At 40.8% G+C, this 24548-nt stretch overlaps 1 protein-coding gene across 2 annotated transcripts in view; it reads left to right on the forward strand.

The window, feature by feature from the left end:
* The first annotated feature begins 300 nt into the window (after positions 1-300).
* mtm1 (myotubularin 1) overlaps positions 301-24548 on the forward strand; it is a 142826-nt gene continuing 118578 nt past the window's right edge. The window contains exons 1-5 of one of the 2 annotated variants that reach the window (XM_041196003.1): positions 358-436; positions 14204-14320; positions 14925-15019; positions 17572-17626; positions 17901-17995. In XM_041196003.1, the coding sequence (XP_041051937.1) occupies positions 14954-15019; positions 17572-17626; positions 17901-17995 (216 nt within the window). In that variant the 5' untranslated portion in view covers positions 358-436; positions 14204-14320; positions 14925-14953. Of the gene's footprint in view, positions 437-14203; positions 14321-14924; positions 15020-17571; positions 17627-17900; positions 17996-24548 lie in introns of both variants that reach the window. The other variant, XM_041196002.1, reaches the window with a different exon arrangement.

Raw genomic sequence — 24548 nt, forward strand, 5'->3', positions numbered from 1 at the left:
CACACATCTTAAACCAGCTTATATTTCAACTCTTTCTTGGACTCGAACTCAAGTTCTGTCGAAGGGTCATGAGGACTCGAAACGTCAACTCTTTTATTCTCCGCCGATGCTGCCAGACCTGCTGAGTTTTTCCAGGTAATTCTGTTTTTGTTCTAGCTGCCAGTGAGAACAGATCAGCTCAGGAGACTACAGCCCCCAGAAGCCCGCGCGGAGGTTGTTTTTTGGGGAGGGGGGGTGGGGGGGCCGGCGCGCGTGCGCACTGTAGGGCGGTCAGGTGATGCGGTCGGCGGCGGCGGCGGAGGAGGAGGAGGAGGAGGAGGAGGAGGTGACGACGACGACGACGACGTTGAGAGACGGCGGGGGGAGTGAAATCTGAGGCGTCGTTGTCGTCGTCAGGCGGCCCTGGGTTTGTGAGACTCTTGGTCGGCCGGAGCAGGTAGGGCTTTTCTCCAGTTGTTGTGCTCCGCTCAGCGGCCGCTTGATTAATTAGACACCGTTTTGTTTAGGTTTGATGCACTTGTGGAGGGCAGCGTGATTGGTTTGTGCTGGGTGAAGGGTAAGAGTCAGCGCTGGGCCTGCCTCAACTCACCTTCCCCCTCCCTCCCTACACCTCCCCCTCCCCTCCTCTCCCCCGCATTTGGGCAGGTGTCAAAGTTAACAACACTTCAGGACAAGACATTAAATCACCCTGGAAACTGGATCTACACCAAGGGGCAAAGAGTTCCCCTCATCCACTTTATATAGTTTTTTCTCAGCTCTGATGTATATTCTCCTTGCACTTTCTGGGTTGGTGCAATTCTCTTAAATGTAAGAGAAAGTTAAACGTCAAAAAAAATTTTTTGTTTGATTGTGCTTACGCCCATCAGTGTAAATGATTTTTAAAAAATTCTTTGTGGTTGTGCTTTTTTTAAAAAATTCACTTCTTGCTATCATTACAGGGGTATTGAAACCTAAACAGGGCTTTTTTTTTTACTGTCATAACATTATGGCAGTTTATCCATAGTTGTAGTTATAAAAAAACATTGGTGATGTGTAAGTGCCATGTAAAATGACTAACATACAGCACAACTGAAACCAAGAGGATTTCATCGAAGGTGTTCATAAGGTGTTTGAGCAACACAAGTGGCTTCATATTGTAATCTGTGGGATCCAACAAGTTTTGGCTGCTTCATTTTGTTTTCTGTTTCCAAAGTAGTATTTAAGATGATGGGCCGCTGTTTATTGGTATATGCAAGTTTTTAATGATTGACGATGAAATTGCTCCTGTGCTGAGGAATGGTGGAATGGATGCTGGCAGCCCTTTGTTACTTGGTAAATTCTTTGTCTGAGCCAGAGATGGGCTATTTCATCATAGGAGACATCAGAGATCAGTTGCATGTGTACACATCATAAAGATCAGGAGCAGGAAATCTGGCTTATTTTCCCCTTAGCCCTGGGCACTGAGGCCAATTGTTGCATTCTAGCCACTCCCTGGATGAGATCAGTTAAATCTGCACAGAGTAGGGATCAACCATGTGGCCGCCTCACTCTCTGGCTCTGTACCACACAAGGCTCTTCGATTTTCAACCAAGCTAGTTGAGGATCTCCTTCAATATGTAAAGTTGTACAGCTTTGTTCCATTGGCGTGGAACTGTGTACTGGATATTAGAACATTCAAAAAATTGTTGATGACAACTTTGAAGGATTTGATCAGATTAAATATAGGATCTTGCACAAATGACATTTTCTTGTGTTCTCTTCCCAGCAAAATTCATTTTTCCCCTTCCTAATAAGATATGGACCCATGATACATTTTCTTAGTATGACTGAGCTACAGGCAAATTATCACATTGCTGAGATCAGTGTTGAATACTTTGTTTCCCAATGTTTTTGTGTTAGTTGTGTTTTCAGTAGTGAGTACTACCATAGGAGCAACAGTAACTAATGAAATAGATTAAATCAGGGTCTAAAGTATGTGAATACATGTCCCATAAAACAGAACTGAGACCTTCAACCTTCCCACTTGCTGCATGAGTCTGTAGTCTCTCACTTTACGGCAAGTGGAATTGCTAAGTATTTAAAATATCATTAGCTGAAAGCCTAAGATGCTGCATTAATTGTACACTTTTGTAAGGTGTTAACCATGGCTCAGTTAGTAACAATCTTGCGTCTGAATCAGACGGTTATGAGTTCAAGTCCCAATGCAGAGAAACGAGCGCAAAGTTTAGGCTGGAACCCCAGTGCAGTAGTGAGACAGTCTTTTGGTTGAGATGTTAAACCAGTGTGGGAGCTTTCTGTGTGCGATTTGGCTGTTATATTTCCTGCATTATAACAGTGACTATACTTCAAAAGTACATGTTCATGGGTACCTTGTTGCCTGTGAAGTGTTTTGGAATGTCTTGATTTCATGAAGGGCGCTTTTTTAATTGTAAGTCTTCCCTTATTATTTCATGCAATTTTGTGTAACCTTAAGTTGTATTTACAATTGGTTTTCTGTTGAGCACAGCCAGCCTTTCTAATACCTTCTCTTTATCAATTTTTAGTCCATTCAGTGTCTCAACTACCTCTTCTGCTATGACTTTGGCAACATCCCCTTCCTTGGTAAAGTCAGATGCAGAGTACTCATTTAGTACCTCAACCATGCCCTCTGCCTCCACTTTTTTTTCTTATTCATTCATGGGATGTGAGCGTCGCTGGCTAGGCCAACATTTATTGCCCATCCCTAATTGCCCTTGTTCAGAGGGTATTTTAAGAGTCAACCACGTTGCTGTGTGTCTGGAGTCACATGTAGGCCAGGCCAGGTAAGGATGGCAGATTTCCTCCTCTACAGTGAACCAGATGGGTTTTACGACCATTGGCAATGGGTTCATGGTCATCGTTAGACTTAATTCCAGATTTTTTATTGATTTCAAATTCCACCATCTGTCATGGTGGGATTCGAACCCAAGTCCCAGAGCATTACCCTGAGTCTTTGGATTGCCAGTCCAGAGACAATACCACTACGCCACCCCACCCCTAACTCTTCACATAAAAGGTTGAGGAAATCTGGACCCCCCCCTCCTCACAAAAGCTGTTGAGGCTGAAAATTTGCAAACTGAGATTGATGCATTTTTGTTAGCCTGTGGTGTTAAGGGCTATGGAACCAAGGCGGCAAGATGGAGTTGAGGTAGAGATCAACCATAATCTAATTGAATGGCTGAACAGGTTTAAGGGGCTGAATGGCATATTACTGTTCGTTTTTACACTCAAGACTGTGACCGGTGGACACAACCATAGTTCATTAACTGTACCATTGTTGAGGAAAGCCTAATTATGATTTGGGTTCATTTTATTTTTAGTTTTATTGGTCCATCTGTAGTTGTGTTTTAGTGATGCCCACTTCTTGAGGGCATTTGTAGTGCTGGTGCGGTAATGGTGACACTGAAAACACAGTGTTTCCCCTTTGGCCTTAATCAAAATAATGGAAACTCTTGCTGTTTCTGAGAACGATGCTGGATACGTCAAGATGTACCACCCAGCCCTCCTTTGTACATTTCCTTTGTTTCTCTTGTATTAGTTGAGACTGTTTGTCTTCCCTTCAAATATGGGGGAGCTTGTTTCCAGTTAACAGTAGAATTGAGATCAGTAAACATGTTCAAGTTTTTTTTTGTGCTGAATAAGATGACACACCTGAAACATCAGAACCTGTCTTTTCTTTTTCCAGATGCCGACTGTTGTGTGTACTTCCAGTAACTTCTGCTTTAATTTTATCCTGCACTCATGACATTGACCTGTTGGTTGACTGTGATGGAGTTTTGCAGCTTATTTAACTCTGTCTTCACTTAATGTCCACACGTACATGATTCTAGTGTCATAGAGTAGCAAATGATGGGAAACCAGAAATCAGAATGACCAGAAACCTTTATCTACAGCCAATTTCTCCTAGTATTCTGATTCAGGGGCATGGAGACCAGTTATAACACTGCTATTGTTGCCAAGGCTAATACCAATGAACTCAACACTGGCTGGAGGTAGAAGTTAAGGCTCAGCCGCTCTGTGTCACTCAGGTTCTCATTTTTCTAAACAACTAAGGGATTGTATATTTTTAATTGAAACTTCTTGTGACATGCCAAGGAAATGTGACATTCAGATGCTTTTGTGTTTTCAATTTTGACTGGAAGTAAAGGCCAACTTGCAAGTTATGTACTTTTCCTTTCCACATTTTTCCAAATTAAATATTTTTATTGAAAGGAAATACCGTAGACATTGGAGAGCTGGAATAAAATTAGTTACAAATACATGAAATGTCGGTCAGCATCTAAAGCAAAAAAGCAGGTTATGATATTTTGGGTTTGTTCCCTTCATCAGAATGTTCTAATGAAAGGCTGCACTTCTGTAGTCTCATAAACTATCTTTTCTCTCTACAGATGTTGACTGACCTGCTGTGTATTCCCAATTGTTTGCTTAGCATTGACCTTTCCTTTAAAAAGGCAAAAATGAATAGTTCTACACTCTTGTTGCCAAACAGCTGTGCAAATTTAAGGTGAATAAATCACAGGCTGGATAAGATGCAGTAGGATTCTAAAGGTAATAAGAAAGGCAGCTGTCAGAACACTAGCACAGATCCTCCTGAAATCACTGAATACTACAGAGGTGCCTGAGAACTGGAGAAAGGCAGATGTTGCTCTTTTTTTTTTGAAAAGGAAGCAAATGTGACCCAGAAACTATAGGCATAGTGTTGTGGATCAAGTTATGGAAACCCTGATTAAAGGTAAGGTCAGGGAGCTTTCTGGATTCAAACAAAATCATGGTTCATGAAGCGGGGTCTTTCCAAGCTAACTTATGGATTTGCTTTGAGGGTATGAGAGAGAAACTTGATAGGTAAGGCAATAGATGTTGTGTACTTTCATTTTCAGTAAAATCTTTGACACAGAAGCTCTGGAAAGGGGAGTGCTGGAAATAGCGTGAATTAGTGAAATTATTTTTAAATTGATTTGTAATTGATGGGTGATGTGAAAGGTTAAGGATTGTCATCTACCTGGCAGAATGTTACTATCTCTTCTGTTTTAATATCTTTAGAGATTATGTGGAACTAGGAGTTGCAAGCTCAGTGGCTAAGTTTGCAATTGATGCAAAAGTAATGAAGGTGGTACACTGAAGAGCTGAACAGAATATCCTACAGGAGGATTTGAATATACTTGGATATTGGTAAGAGAAGTGTGGGTGAAATCCAGTGCAGAGAAATGCAAAATGAATCAGAAATGGATTAATCAATTGTTCTCATCACTGCGAAGTATGGCGAGGCATTGAAGTGTATAGTCAATGAAAGTTCCCAAGATTGCTCTTTGCTGTGTGGAGAGTTAGCTGATCTCAGCTGGAATAAGGGGAGTCCTGGGGTTGGCCGCAGTGACCCGAGGTCCGGGAAGGGAAAAATACATCATTGTCCTTGCTCCTGTCTACACACGGAACAACACCACAGTATCTGTCACTACCTTTGGGAAAAACAAAAGATGGTGGAAATGGAGCCTTCATATGACTGAGGGGTATGATTGTGACGGAGGTAATTTATGGGGACTAAGTAGGTAGGTAGCTTAAGATGTTGTGCCTGTCTGTTGGTATTTTTGGACAGTCACAGCAAGCTCTGTTCATTCCTTGTTGCGTTTACATAATGCTCTTGCTTACTGTCTGCAGGTACACATTTCAGACCTTGACAACTTTACTCTAGGCATGCAGACATTGGTAAAGACAGTAGTAAATTTAAATATACAAATTGTGGAAGCGTGACTAGTAGTTTTTAAAAAGTTCCTCTTTATTTTTACCTTAGAACAAGTTGCTTCAACATAGGAACCGGATTGGACCAAAAGATGCGAGCTAACACCTTAATTATGAATCCATTTAGAATTATAGCATGACTTGCAGAATTAATCTAATCCCAAACAACTCTTGTACAATAGCTACAGTGCACTAGAGATGATTTTATACCATTAGAGCCATTGAGCCTAACAGTAGATATTACCCATGTGATTTCCCCAGAATTACTGTACTGCGATATTAGGATTTCAAACCTCATTAATCGTTAGCAATACGCCCTGAACTAGAGACCTGTCCATCATAGGAAGTCAGGTTTGTGACTTGCACCTTGAGAATATTCACTACTCAGCTGGGCCTGGCTGATTATATGCTAAATAATTGATTTAATCTCCACATGAGTGAAAAAACAACGATTCTCATTTATTGTCAACATTATAGAAGGGTAAGCATAATTCTGCTTCTGCTTGTACTTGTATGTTGTGTTAGTCATAATGAACTTTTTCACAATATGTACTGTATTCATACTGATTGACTTCTGAGATTTGGTCAGGTTTAAATTCCTAGTTTGCTCACTCATGTCTTTCAGGAGACAAAGAGCAAGTGACCAATCATCAATTATGTCTATGTTTCTGTATCTGAAGTTGTTCAGTTAGTCTTATCACATCTGGCCCCATGTTGGTACACAAACCTGATGTTACAGAATATAAAAGCACTTGCTCAAGGAAGGTCTTCAATCCTATTGACAAGCCACCATTGTTGACTTTCTTAACCATCCAAGCTATTGGCTTAAAATCTTCTTATTTTCTGCTAATGACAGTGAGTGAGAAAAACAAAGGAAGAACTTGCATTTATATTGCCCCTATTAACTTCAGGACATCCCAAAGCAAATTACAGCCAATAAAGTTTCTGTTGTGATATAGGAAACACAGCAGTCAGTTTGTGCACAGTGCCCTTAACCAGTAATGTGACAAATAACAGATAATCTGTTTTTTGATGTTGGTTGTGGGATAAATTTGGCCAGGACACCAGGGAGAACTTTCCATATCTTTGTAATCGTGCCATGAAATCATTTCCTCCGCCTGAGAGGGAAGACTTGGGCCTTGGTTTAAAACCTCATCTGAAAGAACCTCTGACAGTGCTGCACTGGAGTGTCAGCCTGCATTTGGCGTTTGAATCTCTGGAGTGGGACTTTGACCCACAACTTTCCATCAATTGAGCCATAAGCAAGATCGAAATTGTTAGACAGGTAATTGCATTGTTTAAGAATAAATACATGACTATAATGGGGCTGAAGAAACAGATCTATATAAAAAGATTAGGTACATGAAAATGATGTTTTTAAAAATTGTGGCAATATATTGACATGAAGTGAACTTCAAAAAAAAAGAAAACCAAAGATAAAACTGAAAATTTCATGTGTTTTAAAAAAGAGGAACAAGGAGAAGAGCAAATGCACAGGAATGCGAAAGTATTATGATTGGTTGCATTTTGAATAATTTCTGAAGTTTCCTGTATTAATCCTTTCTGGAGAAAGATTTTGGTTGAGACTGCAAGCTACATATTAAAGCATATCACCTGCATTAGGGCAGGTTAAAATTAAGTAGATTGGAATCTGATGCAACACAATTATAACCTGTGGAACTGTCAATATATAAGTGCCGTTAATGTTCCAGAATTTTATTTGTGTCCTTGAAATTGACTTCAAATTCTATTCTCTTTAAACTGCACAGCTGGTATTACTTCATTTCTTTTCACCTAATTTTTTCTTTGCTTTTGCAAGGTGTCATGGCACATTAGTAACAGACAGTAGTCCTCTGTGATTTATGGGATGTTGGCCTTCATCTCCGAGATTAGGGCGCACGGTGGTGCAGTGATTGGAATGTGAAAGGGAGGAAGTGATTGCTTCAGTTGCATGGTATGTTGGTCAGGGTCCATCAGGAGCACTGCTTATGATTTGGTGTTAATCCAGTAATTAGATTCAGAAAGACACTGTACAGGTTGGGCTGTAAACACAATAGGCAGAGGTAAAAGGAGTTTTACTTTGCATCTGATGCTATATAAGTGATAAGGGAGTTTCTGGTCAATGGTGACCCCTCGGATGTTGGTGGTGAGGCATTCGATGATGGTAATGCTGTTGAAGTCAAGGGTAGGTAATTAGACTTTCTGGCTTGTTAGAAAGTGTCATTGCCTGGCACTTTTTGGCAGAAGAAATAGGGGGAGATGATATAGACTTAATGACACAGTTCCACAGAGTGTGCAGGGGGCAGACAGACCTGGAGATTCATGTGCATAAGTCGTTGAAGATGGCAAGACATATTGAGAGAGTAATTAGCAAAGCTTATGGAATCTTGAGCTTCATAAATAGAGGTATTGAGGACAAAATATAGTGAAGAGGTTATGCTGAATCTTTTTAGAGCTCTGGCTAGGCCACAGTTAGAAAATTGCGTCCAGTCCTGGTCAGCATACAGGAAATGGGGGTCCTTGACAGAGTGCAGAGGGAATTTACCAAAATGGTTCTAGGGATGAGGAATTTTAGCTGCAAAGTTAGGTTGGAGAATCTGGATTGTTTTCCTTGAAGCAAGGGAAATTTATTTGAGGTGTACAAGATTATGACAGGTTTCGATAAATAAGGCAAACAAAGAAGAGCTGTTCCCCCTAGCTGATGGCACAAGAATCAGGGGGACATGTTTAAGGTTTTGGGCAAGAGATGCAGAGGGGATATGAGGAAGAACATTTTTCTGCAGTTATTGGCAATGAACTGGTATTGAAGGCTGAGATGATCGGTGATTTCAAAAGAAATTGGATGGAGCAGTTGAGGGAAATAAACTTACAGGACTACAGGGGTAGAGTGAGGGACTGGAATTGACTGGATTACACTATAGAGACCCAGCACAGACTTTATGGACTGAATTCCCTGATTCTGACCTTATAATGGAGGGAAGGTGATTGATGAAGCAGCTGAAGGCAGTTGGGCCTAGGACACTACCCTGAAGAACTTAGGCACTGATGCCCTGGTGCTGGGATGATTGACCTCCAACAACCACAACCATCTTCCTCTGAGCTAGGGATGACTTCAACCAGCAGCTAGTTTTCTTCCTAATTCCCACTGACTTCAATTTTATTAGTGCTCCTTGATGCCACATTTGGTTAAACGCTACCTTGATGACAAGGGCTGTCACTCTTTCATCATCTCTGGAATTCAGCTTTTTTTTTCCATGTTTGGACCAAGACTGTAAGGAGATCTGGAGTTCTGGTCCTGACAGAACCCAAACTGAGCATCTATGAGCAGGTTATTAGTGTTGCTTGATTACATTGTCAACAACACCAATCACTCTGCTGGTGATTGAGAATATGTTGATAGGGCAGTAATTGTCTGGGCTGGTTTTCTTCCATTTTTGGACAGGATGCAGCTGGGCAAATTTCCATTTTCAGGTAGATGCCAATGTGGTAGCTGTACTCGAACAGTTTGTCTAAAAGCACGGTTGGTGCCAGAACACAAGACTTCAGGACAGCTAGAATGTTGTTGTAGCCCATAACCTTTGATGCCTCCAGTGCACTCAGCTGTTTCTTGATATTGTGTTGAGCTAATCAAGCTAGTAGAAAACTGGCTTCTGTGATAGTGCAGACCTCAAGAGAATGCTGAAATGGATCATCTACCCTGTCCTTCTTGCTGAAGATGGCTGCAGATGCCTCAGCCTTGTCCTTTATACTCTGCTGCAGTCTTTGGGGTTTGGGTGTTCATGGAATCTCTTTAATTATCTACCACCATTCATGACTGCTTGTGGCAAGGCTACAGATCCTTGATCTAAACCACTGGTTGTGGGATTGCTTAGCTCTGTGTATAGTATGCTTTTGCACGTTAGCATGCATGTAACCCTGTTGTAGCTTCACCAAATCGGCATCACAGTTTTAGTTATGCTTAGTGCTGCACGTGGTATGCTCTTCTACAACTCCCATTGAAACAGGGTGGGTGCCCTGGTTTGATGGTACTGGTAGAGTGAGGGATGTACTGGACCATGAAATTACAGATTGTGGTTGAATACAATTCTGCTGATGATGATGCCCAATTTTCAGCTGTTTTGAATCAATCCTATTTAGTGCTATGCAACACCATGGCGGGTGTCCTCAGCATTTAAGACAGGGCCAGGTTTCCTCTAGGACTGTGCAGTGATAACTCCTGCCCACGTTGTCATGGACAGATGCATCTATGACAGGTAGATTGGCAAGTATGAGGTCAAGTAGGTTTTTATGTTGTGTTGGTTTTCCTACAACCTGCTGCAGGCCCAGTCTGGCAGCACCGTCCTTCGTGACTCAACCAGCTCGGTCATTAGTGGTGCCACCGAGCGTTCTTGGTGACAAACATTGCACCCCGCCCAAGAGTGCATTCTATGCCCTTCTATGCTCAGTCCTTCTTCCAAGTGGTGTTCAACATGGAGGAGCACTGATTCATTAGCTGGTAGAGTGTGGTAGGAGGTAATCAGCAGCAAGTTTCCTTGGCCATTTTTGACCTGATGCTATGAGACTTCATTAGGTCCAGAGTCAACCTTGAGGACTGCCAGGGCTACTCCCATTTGACTGTATATCACCTGAAGTGTGTTGTCCTATCCTGGTCGAGGAGTTTAGGACATTAGTTGGCCGGTATGATTCTGGGACTAGGAACGTCAGGCTTTCCCAATTTTGGCATAAACCCCCAGATGTTTGTAAGGAAGACCTTGTAGGGTCGACTAGGCTTAGGTATGCCTTTGCCGTGTCCGGTGCCTAGGTCAATAACAGATGGTTTGTTTGGTTTTATTCTTACTGTTTTTCATAGTGATTTGATGCAACTGAATGGCTTGCAATGCCATTTCAAAGGGCAGTTAAGAATCAACCCTAATGTGAGATTCTGGAGTCACATTTATAATCCAGACTGACTAAGGATGGCTGAAGGACTTCAGTGAACCAAACAGGTTTTTATAATGATCCAGTGGTTTGATGATCTCTGTTACTGAGACTAGTTCTTTTTTTAAATTCCAGATTTATTTAATTAACTGGCGGCTGGGGAATTTAAATTCAGTTATAGACACTTGGAATAGGGGAAACCTTTATTTTGTGTGAAGATTGTTCCTTTGCAGAGCTTTACTTTTGTAGAAGAGCATTGACATTGTGTACTCTATGTTCTGAAATATGAAGAATAAGCTTAGTGTGAAATTTTTCACATAGTTAGAATTGGACAGCGGGGCGTGGTGGTTGAAGTAGCAGCATATTGCATTGCAAGATGATAATCTTACCACATTAAAATCAGCATGACTTTCTGTTTATACAGCGATTTCAGGTCTACTTGAGCAAATAAACAATTTTGAGAGAGGATTTTTCGCCAAACCCTGCTGGGATGTCATGTGGTGTACTCCTTTACAATCATGTGACTTTACTGGTATGACACTGAATAACTGAGTGGTTAAAAGATCTAAATGATAGTAATTAGAGAAATAGTTCAGTTCAAAGTATGATCATATTGTTTGACAGGCAACTTAACTTTAAATTGTGCAACTGTTGGGTGTAAATATGTTATGAATGAATTCAAGAACGCTTCTGTCATTGACAGCTTTTTTTCTTGCAAATGTGTTGAATCTTTTGATCATGCTATCATCGTGCAGCAAACAAGTATTGGATTTGTGTACTGGTTCTGCTGAGTCCAACAATACATTCCCTAGAATCTTGAAACTGGCCTGGACTTGCATTGGATCTTACAGAGAAGATCCAGTTTAGAGCCTTAGCTAGGAAATGGGTGCACTCCCAAGTCTTGCTGACATTTTCTTATAACCTAGCCTGGTGTTTTCCTAGTTGCTTCTGCTGCCTTCTAAGCACTGTTCCTGATTATTTCAAGATAAGCTGCAGTGGTTTTTGGACTATATGAATAGTGTAGAATTTTGTAGAGTACCTTAGAATAATCAATAATAATGGTGCAGAGTAGCATTGGTGCAATTTAAATCCTGCTCTTATGCCTCAGTTGCTGGTTTAAGCCACCCCATGATATCTGGTTGGGAGAGGGAGAATTGAAAAGGTGAATCATTGTTTGAGTGGGTCCTGGCAGCTCCTTGAGACAGGCATCGGCAGTGGTCCTCAGAGCCAGGCCTTGCCCCCATCCTTGGATGGGTAGATAAAGACAAATTCAGTAGGCGAACGGAGGAATAAAGAGATCTCTGAAGAATTTTATTTAGAAGGCAAAGTTCAAGATGATGGGATGAAAACGGTATTTGTAAACATGGTAAATCATTTTTTTTTAAAACAAGAATTTTGTAGAGATATATCACTGCAATTATGCAAAGAATGGCACAAAGAATCTTTTGTCAATTCAAAATGCATGCTAATGCCAGAACAGTGTTAAGATTCCAGTGCTTCACTGAGATCTTTTGATTTAATTTTTCCACTAATTTCTGAAATATTACTTTTGAACAGCAAGCCATTTTAAACTTTCATCCAATGATTTTGCAATTCCCAGGTCACACATCAATTGTGCACTTGCATCTGTGATGATTTAAATCTGAATCTCCTAACACGTTGATTCACACTTCCACAGGCAACAGCAAACTATACAGCTGTTTATTTATGTGTAAACCTGGGCAGTGAGCCGGGCTTTGCAGGACCTTGTGTTCCAGTCCTCAACAGACATTGACCGATGTAGGTATCTTGCTGAGTGACAGTCGGGGATAGAAACTATGCTTGTGATCTGAGACCAATTGGAGAGCTGAGTTTAGCTAATTAATCACAGACCAGGGATGACGCCTGGGAATCTTCTAAATCCATATGGTTCAGTACCACATCATCATAAGCAATTTACCCACTGAGCCATGATGTGCTTTGACCAAGCTGATTTCCTTTCCTATTGAGCTTTATATGGTTGAGGCAGAGAAATATCAAGTGGTGTTAGCCTTGACTGGGAAGGTCCTGAGTTCATCCCTGCTCCAGAAGCTTCAGCACACGATCTTCCTGATGCTTCAGTGCTGCAAAGTTGGAAGTGCCCACTCTTCTGACGAGAGGTTAAATTGAGGACAATCTGTCTTCTGAGGTGAATGTTAAGGATCCCATGACATTATTCGAGAAACAGCACTGAAGCTCTCCTTGGGGCCTGACAAACACTTATCCCTCACCAAGCAAAAACTAATAATAGATTTAGGTATTTCTCTCATTGCTGATCCCATGTAATTTTGAATAGTGCTTGTGGGATTTTGCTGTGTGCAAATTAGCTACTGTATTTGCTATATTACAACAATGACTACATTTCAAAAGAAATTCATTATCTTCGATGTCCTTTGGAATTATAAGGTAATGACAAGCATTATACACAAGTTATTCTTTTGTCTGTATTGTCCAGAAATCTTGAACAACTTTTAAAAGGGTACATTAAGCTGTACAGAATGACTTTAAAGATGGCCTACTGAGGATTCTTTTCAAATTAAATAATATTCTTTTGGAAATTCCCAGGTAATGTGATGTTTTGTGTTTTTGAATTCCAGTGTTTGGAAAATTCAGAAGCAGCCATTGTTCTCAGGTTTTAGGCATTAGGTTGGGACCAGCCTCGGGCAGATCCCATTTTTGTTTAACAATTTCTCTGTTCAGCATGCTCCCTAACATTCACCACAAAGTATTAGATCCATTTTTTAAAAATGAATTTAAGATAAATGAAAATATTTTGCTGTGTTGGGGAAGGTGAAGAGCGTGGCTGGGAGTTATAGCAACTGAGTTGCTGGTAGAAATCTTTTAACACTTGGACTACTGTAGTATTTCAACACTAGAATTAAAAATTATATGTTGATTTTTATTCTTAGAATACTGCAGAACTTGGTGTCCACGTATGACTGATAAAAACATGCAACTCTATTCTAGCTGTGCTTAGATTTCCTCCTTGCTGGTTTGTGTTTGCATTTTGTGCGCTTGGTTTGTTAAAGGTTCTACTTGGCACTGTTGCCTCATTAGTGAATAAATCCTAACTCTCAATATCAATAACTTGTATCTGCAGTTTTGATACATAAGAAAATTAATTGGAGTATTGACTTTTTTTGTGACCTCTAGGGCTCCGTGGCTTGAGTCTAAATGGACCACTAGGATAGAGAGCTTGGATATGTTTTCTGCCAACCATTTACGTAGCTTTGTTACCTAATTAATTGTACTGTATATTCAAAGCATAGATGATTAATGTTACAATCACCAGCAATGTCTCATTGATTAAGCCAAAAGGGCAATTTTTGCTATTATGCCCTCACTGAAACAAGCAAATTTCCTCAAGTACTCTATAACGTTGATATTTGATTAGTAAAACAATTATTTTTTCATGTCGATCCAATTTGTTTTGTGCATACTGTCATTTATTTTTAGAAGTAACCATCAAAATGGGGGTAAAATAATTTACTCGGTCCGTTTCATATTTTGAAGGCAAGGATTCTGTTTTATTCTCCAGGGCTGCATTAACTGTGCTTGGGAACACAATGTTTTACTCCTGATAGCCAACTGGTAAAGGAAGAAGCCAGAGCCAATCTTTACTTGGTATAGATTTATTCAGAGTGAATCATTTCAGGTATATAATTCCTTGCTTGACTCCCACCCTGTGTCAGTAAGTGTCACTTTACATGTGCTCAAATAACCATCCAATCAATGCCCTTCACCTGTATATACTTAACCTCAATTGATACAATTAGCACACAAGTGGGTAATGTTTATTTAGGGGCAGCACCACTGCTGGTGTGTGCAAAGGACCTGGAGAAATTATTCCTCCTCCTGTAGCGTGATGCTTGGCCTCTGTTTGGCACTTCCTCTCAGCAGCAGGATTTATATTGAAACCTGCAGTTGCTTATCCTTGTGTTTGCCTTCCCATCCCACCGCCCCCCCCCCCCCGCCCAGAAAGTGCACACATGGCAGAAAATTTTAAACAATTGATAATGCTGATTTGGTGTGTGCTACCTTCACCGATGAATTGGGTTATAATTTGTGTGGTAAGGATATAAAGCATCGTTGATGCACAGTTACACAGATGAAAAATCACATAACAATCAATATTGATATAGACGTTATCAAAATCCATTCAACACATCTCACTGTAATGACTCGAGCAGGGCTTATTTAATTTTTGAGAAAGACGTATACCTGTGGAAGTATAGCTAACTGGTATGTTTTTATTGCAGTCGACTTCCTCTAAGAACCTGGGTAAACTATGGCTTCGGCATTCACTCCGATAGTAAATTCCACGTCTGCATCAATCAATGCAACAAATAAAAAGGTATGTTTCTCTTCTCTTCTGAAGTTACTGATTCTTGCTGATATCTACAGGGATCACTGCAGACCTCCAGCACTTCATATGTTAGCCTCAATATTGAGTATTGACAAGGTACTCAATCATGTGAGACATGACAGCTGAAACCAGTCCCGTCCTCAATCAGCGTCCACAGATCTACTTTCTTGTATGGATCAGAGATCAGAAGTGGGTACCCACCCAGGCTGCTGTTTTGTTACTCCCTCTGGCTTCATTAACCTAGAATGTGTTTTTCAGTCAGTTTGGGGGTTTTACTTGGAGCTGGTGTACTTGGTCACCGCCTTTGTCCCTTCTGACACGGCGTGCTTGGCCAGTTCCCCGGGCAGCAGCAGGCGCACGGCGGTCTGGATCTCCCAGGAGCTGATGGTGCTGCGCTTGTTGTAATGGGCCAGGTGGGAAGCCTCACCAGTGATGCGCTCGAAAATATCTCTCATGAACGAGTTCATGATGCTCATGGCCTTGGAGGAGATGCCGGTGTCAGGGTGAACCTGCTTCATCACTTTGTAGATGTAGATGGCGTAACTCTCTTTCCTCGACTTTGGCCTCTTCTTGCCTCCCTTTGCTACCGGTTTCTTTAAGGCTTTCTTGACTCCTTTCTTCGGAGCTGGTTTCTTCTCATCAACCATCATCACTTTCAGACAAGTGCTCCAGTTTCCAGGTCAATTAGCTCGTTACATACTGAGAACTGAATTTGGGACCTTTTTAGACTGTGTAGCTGTTCTGGAAAAAATAATTCTGTGACTGTGTTTTTCCTTAGCAAGGCCACTGTTTAATGTCCATCATTAGTGGTCCAGCTGGTGGTCTGCTTTCATGAGCCACTGCAATCCTTGTCATTCTTTGATAGAACAGAGTTGCTTACCCTTCAGAGGGCAGTTAAGAATCAACTGGCTAAAGATGGATTCATTCACCAAAGGACAGTTAGTAAACCAGTTGGGTTTTTATGGCATTTGCTTCTTGGTCATTTTTTCTTTTATTATTAATCAGATTTTTTTCCTCAATTTACCGTGGTGGGATTGAACTCGCGTGTCAGTCCAGGTTTCTGGATTACTTATCCACTAACACAAACACTGTATTACATTACACTGCAGTGCTTACTGACTAAGGACAATTCCAGCAAGTGTTTTTCTCCCTGGTTTTAATTATCGACTGTATAATGCATGAGTCAAGTGATTACTGATAGTGTTTGTAAGTTTTTCCTCTTAGTAGAATTCACTTTTTAAAATAGAATTAAAATAAAAAGCACAACCTGTCAGAATATGTAAATGTTAGTTGATTATTCTTTTGAGTCACTCCTTAAACATTACACTTTTTTTTAAGGGTCCAACCAAATAGTTTAGGTGGCATTTTAATTTTATGAACTTGACCAGCCACTCTATTTACTGCTGGTTAAATATTCCGCCTTTTGTATGCTGGGCCATGCTAATCGGGAAAGTCCCATGTTTCAGTTCAATTGGGATGGGAAGGTAGTAGTACAATTAATCAGTGTCCTTGCGCTCTTGAAAGGAGGCTGAAAAAAAATTAACCAGAGACACTAGACCTGATTGCTGTCTAGTGACTCCTGCTGGAAGATGTGGGTGAGTAGGTTGGGTGAGAACAAAATCAAGTTTGGCTTTAATGCCCTATGAAGTTGAACAGGCTATTAACATTGTTAGCTTAGACTTACTCATGAAGAACAGTCATTTGGATGAAGTACAGAAAGAATTAGTGCTTGTATAACTGTACCCCAGAATGAATCATGAGAAGGATGGGTGATTGAAGTAAGATCCAAACAGATTATCAGAAGGAAAACTTGTCATTAGTTTGGTAAATAATCCCAGGTATTATAGCAGGATGAGAACAGTCAGCAAGGCATCATTCTTACACTGCAGAATACGAGTGCAGAAATACAAACAAAGTGCTAGAAACACAGAGCACCCAAGCCAGCATCTGTGGAGAGAGAAACAAAGTTCATGTTTCAGGCCCATGACCTTCAGGATAGGCTGAAAGCTAGGCAGCATTAATGAGAATTAGGAGGATGAGACTGACATTAGTTTATATGCACTATAAACTTGAAGATTTGAAAAGCAGTAAATAAAACTCTAGCAATGATATAAAGCCTGTTCTGTATATTGGTTCCAGTTTTAATGGTAATTAAGCTTTCCTGGAAATGTGAAGTGTGCATTGAGTTATTTAACATGTATGATTTAATGATATTGTTAAATCATTTTATGGAGAGTCTGTGGAAGCTTTACAGAGGTTCCTGGTGGTAAACGCTAACTTAGAAGTAGTGTGTCTTTTGTTATGGGATTTTGAGAAAAAGAAAATGCCAACTTCTTTCAAAAGTAATGTGTCCTTTTAAATGTGATAAATTGAATTTGGGCAACTAAATTCTAGGATTTTCCTGTAATGTGGTCTGTTAATTGTGTAGAATAACCAGAACTAATTACATTTAGTGATCACTGCGGCATAAGAATATTTGATAAGCAAAATCAGTGCACCAATCCATTTGCAAGATTAATTGGGCATTTCTTTCTTTTCAGGCACAACAGACAGAAGAAGTACCACTATTAGCAGGGGAAGATGTTAAAAGTAAAGGTAGGACTGCATTAACATTAACTTTTCCTGCAAATATTCCATTCTGTTCACTATCTAATAAATGACTATATCTGGTAATTTTAAGACCTAAATATTAAACTTCTTAAGGAATTTCCTTCATCTGAAGAACTGCATTCACATTTTCAAGATGTGTGATAATCATTTAAAAGACCATATTTGCATTCATATCTGGTTAAGAAATATCCAGTAGAAATTAATTTTTTGCTGTTGCAAGCTTCTACTGGCTAATGAGTCTTTTATCCCTGCTTCATAGAAAAGGATGTGATCTACATTTGTCACTATAATGGGCCCAAAAAAGGAGTGGTGTATATTACAAACTACAGGCTTTACTTTAAGAGTGTTGAACTGGTAAGTTCTGATTTTTAATTAACTTTGTAGAACGTCTTACATTTTTGTATTTCACTGTGGCGAGTGTTACTGTAAGTCCATACCTTCATGCCTCAAGTTAAATGGCTGTCACTTCTTACCTTTCACTCTATTCTCACAAACATACTTAAGGTCACCAGTTCTCTAAAGCTTACATCATTATCTCCCTGGCTACATTCGAGAAGTTTCGACTCCTATTTAATGTGAGCAACTTCTCCCCTCAGCAGCTCAAACTTTATGAAGCCTAACTTTAATCAAGGCTTGGACACTGTGCCCACAATGGGGAGGCTGTTTCTACTTACACCCCCCACCAGTTTTTCATCTTTACAGCCCTGAAGCCTCTGACATGTACTGAGTTAGATTCCAGTGCTCCCTACAGTTCTGAAATGATGTTGCCCAACTAGCTATTATTCACCTGGGTCTGGACAGTGAGCATTGGAAAGCTATTTGACTGTGGAATGCAATACTTGGAAGGCAACACATGCAAGCTCAACCTTGTTTTTGTGCAGTGTACAGGTGGACACTTTCTAACCGGTCGCTGGAAGTAATTAGGAGGGTGTAACCCTGACTTAAATCAGCTGATTCAACAATGACTGGAACTTGACTGACTTGCATTTGATAGTGCCTTTCATAAAGTCACAGAAGTGTCACGTATTTTCCCATGATGCCAAGCTGAATGAAATATTAGGACAGGTGGCCAAAAGCATGGTCACAGGAGGTTTTTAAGGAGGAAAGGAAGGTGGAAGAGTTTGAGGAGGGAATTCGGGTGTGGAACCAAGGCGATTGAAGGCATGGGCAACAGTGTTGGGGTGAGGGGGATATCAAGATTTTTCAATCACAATACCTAATAACTGCTAATTTATTATTTCCCTTGTCTTTCACCCATCACAATTCTTTTCAACTCTGTTACGGTTCAGAAATATGGCCTCCAGTCTTCAGCTGTGAAATTAGTCAAAAAAGCTAATTTGGTTAGTCTTTTGTTTAGTGTTTTCGTCCCCCTCTTTTCCACCTTTTTGTTCTCCATCTCTTCTGAAGGTGCTGAAGTAAACTTCACATGAGCAATGGCATTAAACCACTGGATTGCCCAAGTGGCCATTCTTCATGTCTGGTTTCAAACAGTGTGTGGGGGCAGGCTGATGGGGAGAATCACAACGGAGACTGAGTCTATCATTTTCCATAAATGTGCACTCTTTAGCAAGGGTCACTTTCCTAGCAGGATTCACTTGCTAGCAATCAGGGGTGGGGACACTGATCTAAAGTTGAAAACCGTAGGAAGGCACTACTGAAGGCAGAAAATTTGCATTTCATAGTCTGAAGCAAGTTAATTTACCCCGATGTTCATTCATGCTCATAACAGAAGGAAACTAAGCTGATCACAACTGTTTTTCCTCTTACCTTGATGCTTAACACTTCACTACTTCAGTTATTTTTAATAGTATCAGATTTCCTGTCCTATACAAACTAGTTTTAATTTTGGGCTTGAGTGCAAGGATTGTTTTTCAACTTAAGTAAAAACAGTTTTCTGTTGGTTTACATGTTAATTGAGTTGCCCATTTTGCACATTTTTGGAGATATGCATTGGCACATTGTCAGTTCCATATTTGGACAGGCATACATGTTTTGATGATATGTGGTGGTAAGGCAGGCATCTTTTATGTCTTTTTCAAGGAGTCACTAATTGTAGCATATGGCTATACTTGAGCAATTTGGCAGTAAGTTTATGAAAATCTGATTTTCTCAAAAGTTTTGCATAGGCTTGGCTTAATGGATATTTGAATTCAAATGTTGGTTTCTGGTTCCAAGATTAAGATATAGCTATTCAATGAGTACTTGGATACTAAAAAATCAAGTGCAAATTGTGTTACTTTTAGCAATGCTCACAAGAGCAGTATGTACAAATATTGGTGGTCTCGTGTTATGTAGGCTTGTATCTAATGTTTACAGCTGACAGAGTACTTTAGGATCTCTTGCAGCATGTATTAGTGCATCTGGTGTAACTACTGGCACAGGATTGATGTAGGTTGATAGCTGATGCGTGGTAGGTTTGGCAAGCTACCATAGGACAAGATATGGCAGCACTGAATACAACGGATGGTCTGTCATAATGGCATTAACTTATGAATCTCCTTGTTTCTCTCAGATAAATAAAACTAATAATAGATCTCTGAGAGATGTCCCTATTAGTCCAACAGTAACCCTGAAGCCAAACCTTGATTCCATAAACTCTACCCTTAGCTTTATCCCTAAACCAAGCCCTTGCTACTGTGGTAGCAGTTTTTCTGTTGCTGGTTGGTGGACGCAAAGGGGGTTAGGGTGGTTGGGGGGTGTAAGAGCAAAACAGTCCAGTTCAGTAGATAGATAATATAATAATTGAGCTCCAGCACAATATTCCATTCATCAACTGAATGTGATTGATATGCTATACAATCAATGTGATGGGGGTGACGGTGGCATAGTGGTAATGTCACTGGGCTAGTAATCCAGCGGGCGCAGGCTAATGCTGTGGGGCTATGGGCTTAAATCCCATCACAGCAACTGGTGGAATTTAAATTCAATTAATAATCTAGAATTAAAAGCTAGACTCCGTAATGGTGACCATGAAACTATCATCAAGTGTTGTTTAAAAAAAAACCTGGTTCATTGTTGTCCTTTAGGGAGGGAAATCTGCCTTACCTGACCTGGCCTACATGTGACTCTAGACCCACAACAATGTGGTTGACTTTTAACTGCCCTCTGAAATTGCCCAGCAAGCCACTCCATTCAAGGGCAGTTAGGACTGGGCAACAAATGCTGGCCTTGCCAGTAAGCCTACATCCCATGAAAGAATTTAAAAAAAATTGCTGTAACTTTACACTTCAGAGGCTTACTGTTGACCTCAGAGTGCACAAATTTATGCTTCTCTCAAGTATATGAGGGAAGGCTGTGGCATAGTGGTATTGTCACTGGACTCGTAATCCGGAGACCCAGAGTAATCCTCTGGGGACCCGGGTTCGAATCCCACAGCAGAATTTGAATTCAATAAATATCTGGAATTACAAGTCTAATGATGACCATGAAAACCCATCTGGTTCACTAATGCCCTTTAGGGAAGGAAATCCACTGTCCTAACCTGGCCTAGCCTACATATGACTCCCGACCCACAGCAATGTGGTTGACTCTTAAAAATGCCCTCTGACAAGGGCAATTAGGGATGGGCAATAAATGCTGGCCTAGCCAGTGATGCCCACATCCCATGAATTTAAAAAAAGTATAATGGGGACAGTTCAGGTTTTTTTTGTAATAAATTGTCATTGTGTTATTAGCGCATTGTCAATGTAGCTTTACGTGTGGAAAAAGTGGAAGCATGTTTTTGGTTTCAAAAGCTCCAAAGACTAAAGTGACTAATAAGAATACTTACTTAGAAAATTTACTAGGTTTCTTGTGTAAGCGTTATGAAAACTTAGGTTTTTCCAAAATGGGTGGATTTCATTCAGTAAAACAGTTAAGTCCTTGTTTAACGTGGTCCCATTTAATGTTTCGCTTTAATGTCGGTAAGTTAATGGGACCTGTAATCTTGTTGAGATTTGTTTTAACATCATTTCCCACGTGACCCGATTGGTGCCATTTTGGAGCGAGCTTTCCCCTTCCTGAATTGTGGCCCCTCTTCTCCCCGACCCACGCTCTCACCAGACTACCCTCCTTCATGACACCCTCTCATCGCTTTCCTCTCCTGGACCTGAGTTCCTGTTGAAGATCCAGATCTGATCTGATGCCGGAGCTCCGATGTTGTGGAAGTGCGAATTCCGTTGGTGCTTAAATGCCGAGCTGGGGCTGCTGTAATCCATGTGTTTTTAAAAAATGTTGCTACCTCACTGCTCTTCCGCTGAACCCTCACTCATAGCTAGGTGAAGGAAGTTGAGAGGGTGAGTCAGGTAGTGGGAGGTTTAGCGAGAGGGTGGGTTGGGGAGGGGAGAGGCCTCAACTCAGATCAGTGACCGGGGGGGTGATGGACCACAACTATGAGGGTTGGGGAGTGGGAAGAGGCCACACCTTGGTGGGTTGGGGAGAGGGAAAGAGGCCACACCTTGGTGGGTTGGGGAGGGGGAAAGAGGCCACACCTTGGTGGGTTGGGGAGGGGGGAAGATCGGCAGTGACCAGGAGGATCAGGGAGTGGGAGGTTTAGGAAACAGGATCTGCTGTGAGCAGGAGGTATTGAGTAGAAAGTTACATTTTTTCTTGTAACTTTTAAAATAAAGGAAATATATTTTAAAACCTATCAAGGTAGCAATTTGGCAATGTAAAATATTTCAGCTTAAGAGGTTTTAATACCTGTTTTTTTTCTGATAAGAAAGGCCCTACAGAACCTTACTACAGTTTTAACATTGATTCATTAGGAAACTAATGAAACAGATTAAATTAGGGTCTAAAGTACGTGAATATATATCCCAACAAGTAGAACTGAGGCCTTCAACCTCCCCACTTGCTGCATGTGTCTATAATCTCTCACTTAAGGGCAGGTGGAATTGCTAAGTATTTAAAATATCATTAGCTGAAAGCCTATAATGCTGTGTTAATTGTACACTTCCGTAAGGTGCTAGCCATGGCTCAATTGGTAACAATTTTGTATCCGAGTCAGACAGTTCTGGCATTATTTCCTTAGGAATCAATGTTTCACTTAGTCGTGATTTTCAGGAACACAGCCACAACACTAAATGAAGACTTACTGTATTAGAGTGATGAATGGAGACTGGGAAGAAATTATACATTGGGCTGTCAGTTTATCTAGAAAGTGTGATAAACTTGATCAAGCTAGAAAATCTTTGATCTGCTCTTCATTAATGTAAACTCATAGATTTATTCAATCTCTGCTACATGCAATATTGTTGGAATAATGCTATTTCAAAAGCCATAAAACCATCTGAATTCAAGTAGGTGCATGATGGTAATGCTTAGTGAGAAATAAAATTGGGTCAGGTAGTATCTACAGACAGCAAAACGGTTAATGTTTCAGGTCGGTGCTCTTTTGTTAGAACTTGCCAGTTTCCAGTACTGATGAAAGGATCTGAAATCCCTGTATCCAACCCAGATCAGACAAAAAGTTACCTACCTACCTTCTTATGATATTTCTGGGCCCATTTTCCAATGGAGGTTTCTTCCAAACTCATGCAGTGCAGTAATCCTCACAGGGAGTAGCAGAGATTATCACACACAGCAAGCTCCCATATTGGTTTAATGTCTCACCCAAAAGACAGCACCTCCAACACTGCAGCAATCCCTCACTACTGCACTGAGGTTGTAGCTGAGACTTTTTACTCGTTAATACAGTGGGGCTCAAACTCAGAACCATCTGATTCAGATACAAAATTGTTACTAACTGAGCCATGGCTTAGCACCTTACGAAAGTGTACAATTAACGCAGCATTATAGGCTTTCAGCTAATGATATTTTAAATACTTAGCAATTCCACCTGCCCTTAAGTGAGAGATTACAGACACATGCAGTAAGTGGGAGGGTTGAAGGCCTCAGTTCTATTTTTTGGGACATATATTCACGTACTTTAGACCCTAATAACTCTATTTCATTAGTTACTGTTCTTTATGTTGCTCCTTTGGTTAGTATTCACTACACTGAAAATACAACCAACATGCAAACATTGGGAAACAAAATATTTGACACTGATCTCAGCAAAGTGATAATTTGCCTGTAGCTTAGTCATTCTAAGAGAATTTGTCATCTGTCCTTATCTTATTTGGGAGGGGGGGGGGCGGAAATAATTTTGCAGGGTCCCTCAGCGCACCTTGGGGGTACCTCCGGTGTAAGACCATCTGGGGATGACAGGTTCTGGGCCGTCAACACTGTTTCTCCCTTTACAGATGCTGCATTTCCAGCATTTACTGTTTTTATTTCAGCATCAGCATATTTTGCTTTTAGAGAAATCAAACTTCCTTTTTCAATTCTGCTAAAATGTTGCAGTCTTTTGCCGTGGTATTTCTAGATGATATAAAGAGCATTGATGTCCAAATTCTGTATCTGTAGACTTGCCATAAACATTAAGACAAACTTTTACAAGCTTTATAATGTGGTTTATTAGTTTTGTTTAATAATTAAACCGAAGCAGGCACAAGTTCCAGGAAATTGTGCGCTCCCTGAATTGGCCACTTTGTTGATGTTTTACGCACTGATAAATGTGCAGCATTACAGATATTCCACCGGAGTGTTGGGGGCAGCCTTATACTAGTATCAGTGCAGTTTCTTTCTTCTTCTTTCGAGTTCTCCCATTTTACTTGTGGTCACCTCAATGATGGTTGATCACCCTTCTGCATCTCCTCCTTTCAGTCACCCATTCCTCTTCCTATCCTGCTGTATTTAAGTCTCTCGTGACTGCACTCTTTCCATCTGGTCTCAGACCTTGCTCCTCCCCTTCCTGGCAGTCCCATCCCCATCACTCGCCTCACCACATTCTCCCTTGCTCTCGCGCGTTCTCTTGCTCTCTCGCGCGGTCTCTTGCTCTCTCGCGCGGTCTCTTGCTCTCTCGCGCGGTCTCTTGCTCTCTCGC

The sequence above is a fragment of the Carcharodon carcharias genome, chromosome 9 (assembly GCF_017639515.1).
Source record: "Carcharodon carcharias isolate sCarCar2 chromosome 9, sCarCar2.pri, whole genome shotgun sequence".
NCBI lineage: Eukaryota > Metazoa > Chordata > Chondrichthyes > Lamniformes > Lamnidae > Carcharodon > Carcharodon carcharias.